The 12949-nt window shown below is 41.0% G+C and overlaps 1 protein-coding gene across 1 annotated transcript in view; it reads right to left on the minus strand.

The window, feature by feature from the left end:
* Positions 1 to 3335: 3335 nt before the first annotated feature.
* The window catches only part of LOC142289954 (chymotrypsin-like elastase family member 1), a 62074-nt gene continuing 52460 nt past the window's right edge, over positions 3336 to 12949 (minus strand). The window contains exons 7-8 of the mRNA XM_075333898.1: positions 10580 to 10725; positions 3336 to 3518 (exon numbers count right to left, since the gene is read on the minus strand). Of these exons, the coding sequence (XP_075190013.1) occupies positions 3336 to 3518; positions 10580 to 10725 (329 nt within the window). The remainder of the gene's footprint in view (positions 3519 to 10579; positions 10726 to 12949) is intronic.

Raw genomic sequence — 12949 nt, forward strand, 5'->3', positions numbered from 1 at the left:
CCTGTCTGTGTCTCTTTCCCTGTCTTTGTCTCTCTCCCTGTCTTTGTCTCTTTCCCTGTCTGTCTCTTATCCTGTCTGTTTGTCCGTCAATGTATGTCTCTGTCTCTTTCCCTGTCTCTCTGTCTGTCTCTTTCCCTGTCTGTCTCTTTCCCTGTCTGCCTATCTCTTTCCCTGTCTGTCTCTGTCTCTTTCCTTGTCTATATCTGTCTCTTTTCCTGTCTGTCTCTTTCCATGTCTCTCTTTGCCTGTCTTTCTTTCCCTGTCTCTCTCTTTCCCTATCTGTCTCTGTCTGGTTGTTTCTGTCTCTTTCCCTGTCTCTCTTTTTTCCCTGTCTCTATTGTTCCCTGTCTCTATTTTTCCTGTCTGTCTCTTTCCCTGTCTGTCTCTTTCCCTGTCTGTCTCTGTCTATTTCTTTCCCTGTCTGATGCTTTCGCTGTCTATCTCTGTTTGTCTGTGTCTTTCTCTGTCTGTCTCTCTCTCTGTCTGTTTGCCTGTCTCTCCACAGAAATCATATTACCTCACACATAAATGTGTTATACAATGAATGTCCTTCGTTGCCTATAGCAACCAATCAGAGCTCCTATTAATGACTTGTAGCTCCCAGCTCCATTAACTTTAAAGGGAACCTGTCACCTAGAATATGCATTCTGACCTATCAGCAGACGCATGTGTAACCTAATTACAACTCCCTACCCATCCCTGTGCTGTAAAATTGTATAATATGAAAATAATAAAAAACGTTTTATTACCTTCATATTTCGTATGTAAATAGCAGGGAATGTGGTCACAGGGGCGGCGCCTTGCCCTAAGGACGTCTGCATATTTCCGTGGTACGTGCCCATCGCTCATTCTATCCTGCGCACATTGCGGCAGGCTTCTTTCCCAGGTGTTCAATCGCCATCTTCTGTCTCTGTCTGTTTGTCTCTCTGTTTGTGTATCTGTCTGTTTCCCTGCCTGTCTGTCTCTGTGTCTGTCTGTCTCTTTCCCTGTCTGTCTCTTTTCCTGTCATTGTCTCTTTCCCTGTCTTTGTCTCTTTTCCTGTCTGTGTCTCTTTCCCTGTCTTTGTCTCTCTCCCTGTCTTTGTCTCTTTCCCTGTCTGTCTCTTATCCTGTCTGTTTGTCCGTCAATGTATGTCTCTGTCTCTTTCCCTGTCTCTCTGTCTGTCTCTTTCCCTGTCTGCCTATCTCTTTCCCTGTCTGTCTCTGTCTCTTTCCTTGTCTATATCTGTCTCTTTTCCTGTCTGTCTATTTCCATGTCTCTCTTTGCCTGTCTTTCTTTCCCTGTCTCTCTCTTTCCCTATCTGTCTCTGTCTGGTTGTTTCTGTCTCTTTCCCTGTCTCTCTTTTTTCCCTGTCTCTATTGTTCCCTGTCTCTATTTTTCCCTGTCTCTTTCCCTGTCTGTCTCTTTCCCTGTCTGTCTCTTTCCCTGTCTGTCTCTTTCCCTGTCTGTCTCTGTCTATTTCTTTCCCTGTCTGATGCTTTCGCTGTCTATCTCTGTTTGTCTGTGTCTTTCTCTGTCTGTCTCTCTCTCTGTCTGTTTGCCTGTCTCTCCACAGAAATCATATTACCTCACACATAAATGTGTTATACAATGAATGTCCTTCGTTGCCTATAGCAACCAATCAGAGCTCCTATTAATGACTTGTAGCTCCCAGCTCCATTAACTTTAAAGGGAACCTGTCACCTAGAATATGCATTCTGACCTATCAGCAGACGCATGTGTAACCTAATTACAACTCCCTACCCATCCCTGTGCTGTAAAATTGTATAATATGAAAATAATAAAAAACGTTTTATTACCTTCATATTTCGTATGTAAATAGCAGGGAATGTGGTCACAGGGGCGGCGCCTTGCCCTAAGGACGTCTGCATATTTCCGTTGTACCATGCCCCTGTGGGCGTGATACCATGGAGCGACGTGCCCATCGCTCATTCTATCCTGCACACATTGCGGCAGGCTTCTTTCCCAGGTGTTCAATCGCCGTCTCCAGACGCGCACTGCGCATGCGCAGTGCGCGTCTGAAACTGACAAGGAGAACCCGGAAGAGAAGCCTGCGGCAATGCTCGCAGGATAGAATGAGCGACGGGGACGTCGCTCCATGGTATCACGCCCACAGGGGCATGATACCATGGAAATATGCAGACGTCCATAGGGCAAGGCATTTTTTATTTTACTAGTCCCCCTAGGGGGCTTTATCACTGCATAGTTTGATTGCCTGTCAATATCTGTTGATCAGAGCAGCATCGCTATGTTCAGCAGAAATGCTTATCTCCTGTGAGTAACGGCGCACTGTTGGCTCTTACAGGAAGAGAGTCATGGCAGCGTCAGGGATCATCAGCTGACCCCACACTACCATGACAACACATTGGCACCCCGTAATCATGTCATGGGGCCACCGATGTCAATGGGGAATGGCCGACATCTGATTGTACTTCAGAATTGAGAGTGTTGATAATGCCTGATCATTTCTGGAAGTGAAAGAAGCAAATTTGCCTGATAAGATATATTACACAGTTGCTTATTTTCATATGTACTACTGATTTCTGAAATAAAAATTAAAACGACGATTATGCTGTAAGCTCTTTTAGTTTTTAGAATGGTGTAACTTTTGGGTTTTTTTCTGCCACATAGGCCCCCCTGAAGTTACTTGAAATGTGATGCGCTCCCTGAAAAAAAAAAGTACATTTTTTTGGGAAAAATTAGAAATTTGATAAACTTTTAATCTTTCAAACTTCCTAACAAGAAAACTTACTGATCAGAATTAAAAAAATGTGGCTTGTCAGGAATGTGAAAACAGGCTTAGGTGTGAAGGGGTTAATGGTGAAGAATCCTGGAACCTGCTACTATTTGAATATAAATGTTTAAAAAAATACAATCTAAATGACTTGCAAAGAACTGAGAGGAACTTAGAATTACATTTTTATTTGTTATGAACACATTTTCGAGATCTCATAGCAGCCGCCTCTTCTTAGTTGGCATTGATATTCTGAAACAAATCAAAGTATAATGTGAGATGCCGAGAGCAGTAATTAAATGAATGAATATACAAACAAAACATTCAAATTCGTTAACAAGATCTTTTTTTTTTTTCGCTCACAGGTAAAGACTTTTTATAAGCAGAGATAAGCTATACAAACACATATGGGTTATCTAGCCTAGAATGGTGGACTGGAGGAACGCTACAATCATTGGTTAGCAGGACTGGTCTGAGACTGACTGGTACCCTGTGCAAAACTGCCCTGAACATGAGTACATGAGACCTATTTTTACACTGATGAAACCTCCACAAGACACCACAGATGACAAAGCTAGAAATTCAATATTAAGTTCATGAGCTAGAAGACTTTTATTGTGAATTGGAGACTTACATCATTGATCCATCCAATGTATGAAGAAACCCTGGTAAAGACTGTTGGTTTCAGGTAGGCATTGCATCCAAGAGATGACACAAAACTGGTTACACCATGAACTTCATATCCATTACCTACAGGGCAATTGAGGGGACCGCCAGAGTCACCCTAAAATAACACAGTGTAGTATACATTAATCTGAAGATTAAATCATATTTTTTGTTAATGTTTTCTCATAAATCTGTAAAACATGTAAAAATGTAAATATATATTGACATAAAGGCCGAAATGAAGTGTACATGCGCAAGATTTCCGTAAGCTGACGGTGACGCTGGTTCGTGGAAATCAGGTTCTCACACCCACAAGGGCATAATAACATAGAAAGGGCTCATGTGCACATTGCCGAATTTCATGCATTTACGCTGCGTATTGCACCGCAGCATAAATGCATGCGAGCTGCGTCCCCTGCACAATCTATAAAGATTGTGCATACTCCATGTGCATGTTGCGTTTGAGAGTGCAGCAATTTGGATGCCAAAATTTTATTCCAAATCGCTGCGTTCTAAAATTCAACATGTCAATTATTCCGTGCGCTTTGGATGCAGCTCCTGCTCTGTCTATGGGAGAGGCTGCATCCAGAGTGCATGAAATCGGATTTTTTTCTGCAGAAACACTGCATTCATTATGTAGTGTTTCTGCAGCGATTTGACGTGCACATGTGCTGTCAAATCCCTGCAGAAATTTCTGCAGGGACACGACGCAACGTGCGCACATAGCCAAAGAGGGCCGACAAGTCTGTGGAACTAACGCTCCTGTGTCTACTCACAGGCCTAATTACCATAGGGAAAGTGAGGTTTATAAATCGTTATTCATATTAGTGAATAGCATTACACTGGGCTGGTGAGGGAAGACATTTGGGCACAAGGCTGTCTGCGCACGTACATGCTGCAATTTCTGCAGCGATTTGGCATCATAATGGATGCAGTGTGTCTGCAGAATAGATGCAGATTTCATGCGCTATGAATGCTGCCTTTCCCATAGACTGAGTGGGAGCAGCATCCAAAGCACATGATAGAAGTTACATGCTTCATTTTTAAACGCAGTGATTTTGTCAAATTTTTGACATTCAAATCGCTGCGGTCAAAAATGCATCGTGCGCACGGATTATGCACAATCTTCATAGATTGTGCTGAGGACGCAGGTCGCTTTACGCAGCGTAAAGGCATGAAAAACATACACGTGCACACATAGCCTTAGACTATGTGCGCACTTTCCGTTTTCACCTGCGTTTCAGGTGCTTTTTAGGTCCGTTTTGAACTGCAGCGTTTTCATGCCAAAAGGCATGTGTATTGATTTTCCTGCAAAGTCTATGGAAAATGGGGATTTCTAGTCCGCACTTTACGTTTCCAAACGCAGCTTTTAATTTGCATAATTTGTGGCAAAAACCATGCGTTCAAAGAAGCAGCATGTCAATTGTTTTTGCCATTTGGGCTGCGTTTTGCTAACATTGAAGTCAATGAGAAGTAGCAAAAAGCAACAAACATCAAAATTCCAGCATTTTACCTGTTTTTTAGCTGCAGAAACAATGCGTATTGGACTACCAAAACGCATGCTTTTATGACTTCAAAATAATGGAATAATATGTTCCTTTACACACACACATAGTCTGACAATTAAAATAAAGAAAATTATTTATTTATTGTTAATTTTGGCAAAAATAGTATAAAACCGCTATAATTTCATTAAATTTAACTATTTTCGCTAAGATTTAAATAATTATCTCTCTTTTCTTTTTTTTTCCCCTTTTTCATATTGTTTGTATGTTAAAACTTAAAAGTTTATTTTGTTGTGTCTTTGTGTTCAAAACGCATCTGACTTTAGGCAATGAAAAAGCAAGTAAAAACCGGTAAAAACGCAGCTAAAATGCGGTAAATACGCATGCGTATTTACCGCGTTCTGATGGTCAAAAGCAACTTTGACAAAAGCAATTTCTGCCAAAGGATGCGTTTAGAACTGCAACTAGGACGACGCAAAGTGCGCACATAGCCTAAAGGTATCAATGCTGCTGGGTTGGAATGCAGAGGGTACCTAACAGGTTCCCTTTAACACATTAAAGACTGGGCGATTTTCCGCTTTTGTTTTTTCCTCTCCTTATTCCAAGAGCCATAACGTTTTTATTTTACATATGGTCTTATGAGGGCTTGTTTTTTGCGAGATAAATTGTGCTTTTGAATGACACCATCCATTTTTTCATATAATGTAATGGTAAGCGGGAAAAAATTCCAAGTGTGACAAAAAACAACAAAAAATGAAATCCTGCAATTTTTTGGGGATTTTTTTTTATTTAAAGCATTTATTTTACCATAAAACTGACATGGCAATATTATTCTCCAGGTCAGTATGATTAAGTTGATACAAATGTGTATAGCTTTTGTCTTATTTAAATGGTGAAAAACAAAACAATTTGGAGAAAAAATAATTTTTTTCTTGTGCCGCTACTTTCCGAGAGCTGAAATATTTAACATTTTTCAGATATAGAGCTGTGTGAGGGCTTCTTTTTTGCGTTATAAGCCACTGTTTTTAGTAATATTATTTTTGGACATATACAATGTTTTAATCCAATGTTATTACATTTTTTTCTGTTTTTGCGATGGGCAAAAAAATGCAATTCTGGTGGTTTGACTTTTTCTCATAACGCCGTTTTCCGATCAGATTAATTTATTTTATAATTTGATAGAACGGATATTTAAGAACGCAGTGATACCATATATGTGTATTTTTATTTTTTTTATTTCAGAATTTTTAATAAGGGAAAAGGGAGTTAATTTTAACTTATATATTTTTTAAAACATTTTTTTTCTGCTTTTTACTATATTTAATAGTCTCATAGAGGACTTGAACCTGTAATGGTCTGATCACTTGTTCTATATAAAGCAATGCCAATGCTACTGCATTGCTGTATATAGCAGAAATCACAGTCTCCTAAGAACGTCGGCCATGGGTCGGTTGTCACAGGTGTAGAGTGTTATAAAAAGCTTGAAGATAAGGAGCGCAAATAGGGTCTTATCCAAGCGGGGACAAGAAGGAAGGTACAGGTACTGCTCACTTTGAGGAGTTGTGCGAGTCACAAGCACCTGTTACAGCATGAAAGCATGGCTGCTGTAGCCCCACGTGTAATCAGAGATGGAGACGATGAAAGGGTTAAATGCCACCCTGTCGTGCATAAAGACAATACAGGTAAAACCAGAGAGTGATTTAAAGTGAACCCGTGAATCACCGGTGACGTGCCTACGGCGTCTGGGGGAGGTTACTTGTCACCGGGCCAGTGCAGAGAGTGGGATGTCACAGCGGCTAGGCCCGGTTCTGTGACCCCGGCGGTGTCAATCAATGGAGGAGTTGGTCATTTCCCGTGACGCCACCTGTGGTATGCGGCTATAGTATGGGACCCGCCGCTGCAAGGGGGTTCCTCTGAGGGTCGGTGGTAGTTCAGCTAAGTTGGTGCAGCTCTCCACAGACAGAGCTCGGGCCCACATGGAGGTTGGGAGTAGTAGTCCACTCTAATAAAGGAGCGCGTGGCGCGGGAAGGATTAGACGACACAGCGGTTGCAGTTTAAGTTCTTTACTCACTGAGATGTCACCGCCTTTGGACTGCTGGACTCCGCCGTGATGGGCTCCAGCCGATCCCGGTTAGTTCGGAGGCCAGAATCGGTGTTTGTTCTGTGAGTCCTTCCTTCTTGTGCTGTGTTGTGTGAGTCCCTGCGGCCTAAAGCCACGCGAGAACCCGGGTCCTTGAACGGACCCCATTCCTGTCGCGTATAGCAGGCAGCACGAGTCCGTTACTGGTACCGCTCTGTTGTAATGACTCCTGGCTCTATATGCTGCTGTGCCCAGGGCACTTGAGGTGGGTCAAAAGACTTGAAATCTTCCACCCGGCGGATTCTGCTGGCGGGACGTGAAGCTCCCACCAGCCTAGGGCTCCACACTCTGTGGTCTGTGCTTGGTCCTGTGGGAGCTATGGCGCAGCTCTCCCCTCAGCAACAGTGTTCTCCTATGTCTCACATGTTCTGTGTCTTTGCTCAACAGTCTGTGTGTGTCTGTCGCCTTGCTCCCCTGTGTCAAGCTCCTCCCAGAGGGTCCACTAAATTAGTGATGGCCACCCTCTAATATCTCTACCCCAGCCCAGTCCCATTGAGAGGGCATCTAACTGTGCATTGTGGTGGTTTACCGGCAATGACCTCCTCCGTACCCGGGATGAATACTCCACCTCTGGTGAGGTGCAATACCCTGTGGTGACTGAAGCCTCAGGGGCGCCACACCGCTATGTGATTTTGTCTGATGAAGGAGATGGAATCTCTGAAAACGCATTCACAATAAATCACTATCTGGTTTTACCAGCGCGGCATTTAAACCTTTCATTAACTCTTCATCTAGGAATACAGTAATGACAGACAAAGGGGTCTTCACTCTTCAGCAGACCTCTGGCTTTCATGACAACACATCAATGTCCTGCGGGTATGCTGGTGAGGGTTCAGGAAATTGCGCCCCCCTGGCGATGAGTGTTAAATGTCAAAGAATGACAGTGGCATTTATACATTAACAGCCACGGGTGGAGTTCAGCTACACCCGCGGCTGTTAAATGCAGATGAAGGCTAAATAAATCATCCTTCATCTGTTAGGTAAGGCTATGACCGCACTTTGTGTCGTCCTACTTGCAGTTCTAAACGCACGTTTTTGTCTTAATTGATTTAGCCAAAGTTGCCTTTTCCAGAAATTTAGCGCTAAAAACGCATGCGTATTTATCGCGTTTTAGATGCGTTTTCAGCGCTTTTTACATGCTTTTTCACCTTTGACAGATGCGTTTTGAACATCAAGACTCTGCTAAATAAAGTTTACACAGTCAAACACAATGAAAAAAGAGAAAAAAAAACCAATACATATATATTTTGTGACTAAATAAAGAAAATAGTTATATTTCATGAAATTCTAGTGGTCTTATAATATTTAATGCTAAAATAGCAAGAAAATCTGAATTTTCTTTAATTTAATTGTCGGACTATGTGTGTGTGTAAAGGGACATATTAATCCATTATTTTAATGTCAGAAAAGCATGCGTTTGTGAAGTTAAAAACGAATGGTTTCTGCAGCTAAAAAGCAGGTAAAACGCTGGAATTTTGAAGTTTCTTGGTTTTTGCTACTTCTCATTGACTTCAATGTTAGCAAAACGCTGCAGAAATGGCAAAAACAATTGACATGCTGCTTCTTTCAACGCATGGTTTTTGCCACAAATTCTGCGAATTAAACGCAGCATTTTAAACGCAAAGTGCCGTCAGGAAATCATTATTTTCCATAGACTATCATGGAAAACAAAAACGCATGCATTTTGGCATGAAAACGCTGCAGCTCAAAACGCTGCTGAAACGCAGGTAAAAACGCAAAGTGCGGTCATACCCTAAGATGCGGGCTCGGTATGAGAGCCCGCATCAAAGGTAGAGAAATGACTTATGATCTACATAGTATGTCAGAATTCATTAAGGGTTTAAGGCTGAGACCCCACTTTGCGTTTCCACCTGCGTTTTAGGTGCTTTTAAGGTCCGTTTTGAGAAGCACCTTTTTCATGCCAAAAAGCATGCGTTTTGATGTCACAGGAAAGTCTATGGAAAGTGGGGATTTCTAGACCGCACTTTGCGTTTCTAAATGCTTCGTTTAATTTGCATATTTTGTGGCAAAAACCATGCGTTCAAAGAAGCAGCATGTCAGTTGTTTTTGCCATTTTGGGTGCATTTTGGTAACATTGAAGTCAATGAGAAATGGCAAAAAACAAGATTCCTTCAAATTCCTGCGTTTTACCTGCTTTTTCAGTGCAGAAAACATGCGTTTTGGACATCAAAATAATGATTTGATATGTCCCTTTACACACACACATAATTCGACAATTAAATTTAAGAAAAATATGCATTTATTGCTATTTTAGCGATAAAATGTATATTACCGCTATACTTTAATGAAATATATCTATTTTCATTATTTTTCCCCTTAATATAGATATGATCCTTTTTTTTCTCTTTTTTTCATTCTGTTTGACTGTGTAAACTTTATTTAGCAGTGTCTTGATGTTCAAAATGCATCTGTCAAAACGCAGGTGGAAAAGCATGTAAAAAGCGCTGAAAACGCATCAAAAAAGCGGTAAATACGCATGCGTTTTCAGCGCTAAAGTTCTGAAAAAGGCAACTTTGGTCAAATCAATTAAGCCCAAAACGTGCGTTTAGAACTGCAAGTAGGAGAACGCAAAGTGCGGTCTCAACCTAAAGAGTACCTATCATGAAAAAAATATCCTTCTCTTTTTTCATTTGAATGTATTACAGGTAAAAAAAGAAAATCAAAATAAACCAAGTGCTAAATACAAGTGATTAAAAATAATTAAGGAAAGGGCTGTAAATACAATAATAATATGCAAATTATATGCTAATACAACTATCAGTAAAAAGTCGCAGCCATTTCCCGACATACTGTATCTAGCAGCATTAGCTCATTGCACAGCACAGAAGTGACGTATCAGTTCTAAGCACCGTGGTCTCACTGCTCGGAGACGATAACATCTTAAGTGCTGTGAAGTGAGTGCATGCTACTCCCGGGGACATACTACTACTTAATTAGAAGTTTCTACCTACTGCTCCTGATCTTCCATATCTATAATTGAGGATAGTACTGTGAAAAAAAAAGAGACCTGGACGCTCCCATAGGTATAGTATAGGTAGCGAAAAGGAGTAAAAATGATCACCTTATGCGTCCCACGTCATGAAGAGGTTAACAAAGGAGAATAATAACACCCAGTTGTCAACTTATTTATAAGTTCTGAAATCACAGAAAAATGGTACATCGCAGAGTCCTGCAGCAAATTCTGATGGCAGGATAAATAATTAATAAAATATACACTTTTTTGTTGCTCCCCCCCCTTGAGTGTTTTTGGTGCAGTTTTTCTTCACTCATTAATACGGGGGAAATCTGTAGCAAAAACACTAAAAGAATTGACATATTATAGATCTACATCTGCACCAAAACTGCAAGGAAAAAATAAGCAAGGTGAGCATGAGACTTATGGAATCTCAATCACTTTGCTGGTACTAGGAAATCCTTCAGGTTTTGGGACAAAACTGAGCAAATAAATGCAACAAAAGCATTGTGTGTACATATCCTAACACATTGCCTTACATAGTAAAAAAAAATCTTACAAAACATCCAGAGTGGATTCCATTGCCTCCAGCACACACCATGGTGGTCTTGACTGTTCCCCCCCAGTAAGAGTTGGTAGAACAAACTTCATGTGATACCACAGGCAGAGGGGCCTGCTGGAGAATGTTTGAAACAGATCCATATGCTGTAATACAAAGATGATTAAATTCAACAATTGTTTTTTTTTTTTCGTACAAGTGCTACAAGTGCTTCTCAATAAATTAGAATATCATGAAAAAGTTAATTTATTTCAGTAATTCAATACAAAAAGGGAAACACATATTATATAGAATCATTACATACAGAGTGATCTATTTTAAGTGTTTATTTCTGTTAATTTTGATGATTATGGCTTACAGCCAATGAAAACCCAAAATTCATTATCTCAGAAAATTAGAATATTATATAAGACCAACTAAAAAAATTATTTTAATCTCAGAAATGTTGATGTCTACTGAAAAGTCTGTACAGTAAATGCCTCAATACCTGGTCGGGACTTTTGCATGAATTACTGCATCACTGCGGCGTGGCATGGAGGCGATCACCCTGTGGCACTGCTGAGGAGTTATGGAAGCCCAGGTTGCTTTGATAGCAGCCTTTAGCTCGTCTGCATTGTTGGGTCTTGTGTCTCTCATCTTCCTCTTGACAATACCGTATAAATTCTGTATGGGGTTAAGGTCAGGCGAGTTTGCTGGCCAATCAAGCACAGTGATACTGTGGTTATTAAACCAGGTATTGCTACATTTGGCAGTGTGGACAGGTGCCAAGTCTTGCTGGAAAGTGAAATTGCAATCTCCAAAAACCCTGTCGGCAGAGGGAAGCATGAAGTGCTCTAAAATTTCCTGGTAGACGGCTGCGCTGACTTTGGTCTTGATTAAACACAGTGGACCTACACCAGCAGATGACATGGCTCCCCAAACCATCACTGATTGTGGACACTTCACACTAGTCCTCAAGCAGCTTGGATTGTGGCCTCTCCACTCTTCCTCCAGACTCTGGGACCGCGATTTCCAAATGAAATGCAAAATTTACTTTCATCTGAAAGCAACACCTTAGACCACTGCGCAACAGTCCAGTTCTTTTTCTCCTTAGCGCAGGTAAGACGCTTCTGGTGTTGTCTATTGGTCATGAGTGGCTTGACACAAGGAATGCGACAGTTGCAGCCCATGTTCTGGAAACATCTGTGTGTGGTGGCTCTTGAATCACCGACTCCAGCAGCAGTCCACTCCTTGTGAATTTTTTTTGAATGGCCTTTTCTTAACAATCCTATCAAGGCTGCGGTTATCCTGGTTGCTTGTGCACCTTTTACACCACACTTTTTCCTTCCACTCAACTTTCCATTAATATGTTTGGATATAGCACTCTGAACAGCGAGCTTCTTTATCAATGACCTTTTGTGACTTACCCTCCTTGTGGAGTGTGTCAGTGACTGCCTTCTGGACACCTGTCAAGTCAACAGTCTTCCCCATGACTGTGTAGCCTACTGAACCAAACTAAGGGACCATTTTAAACTCTTAGGAACCCTTTGGAGGTGTTTGGTGTTAATTATTCTAATTTTCTGAGTAATGACTTTTGGGTTTTCATTGGCTGTAAGCCATAATCATCAACATTAACAGAAATAAACACTTGAAATACATCACTCTGAGTGTAATGACTTTACATAAATATATGTGTTTCACTTTTTGTATTGAATTACTGAAATAAACTAACTTTTTGATATTCTAATTTATTGAGAAGCACTTGTATCTGTTTTTTTTTTTCATGTATAGCACTTGTACCTACAGTACTGAATGGGGTAATTCACATGTCCATGATTTTCCGTGAACTGAGTGGTACGTGCAAAATTGTGGAGTTATGTTCATTTATTATCCGTGTCAAAATTGGCAATATAAGTCTATGGGATGTGTCTGTGGAAAAAAAACGGACAGCACTTGGATGCCATCTAACTTTCATGGACTGCTGGATAAGAAAATAATAGAGAAACTTTTTTTTACATACGAGAAAATCTGATGGCATTTAGACCAAACCTCGGTCAGTTTTTCTCATGTGCAAAAAACTAACGTCTGGATGAGACCTAAGTTATTATTAAGAAGTCTGTGCACTCAGGCTACAATGCACTAGTGATGTATTGGTCACGAACGATCCGACACAAAGATACGGATCCCTGCTGTGACTGACAGGAGCCGGATCCCCAGTGAGAGCCACTAAATTCTCTAAACAGCTCTTTTTGCTGCTGCAACCCTGCCCACACATGGCTAAACCCCGCCCACTCAATTGGATTGGTCCCTTGTAAGTGGGCGGAGTTTAGTCGCGGGTGGGCGGAGTTTCATCAGCGTTACTATAAACTTAAATTTGTGTTTACCTGGTGT

This window comes from Anomaloglossus baeobatrachus, chromosome 2 (assembly GCF_048569485.1).
Source record: "Anomaloglossus baeobatrachus isolate aAnoBae1 chromosome 2, aAnoBae1.hap1, whole genome shotgun sequence".
Classification (NCBI taxonomy): Eukaryota; Metazoa; Chordata; class Amphibia; order Anura; family Aromobatidae; genus Anomaloglossus; species Anomaloglossus baeobatrachus.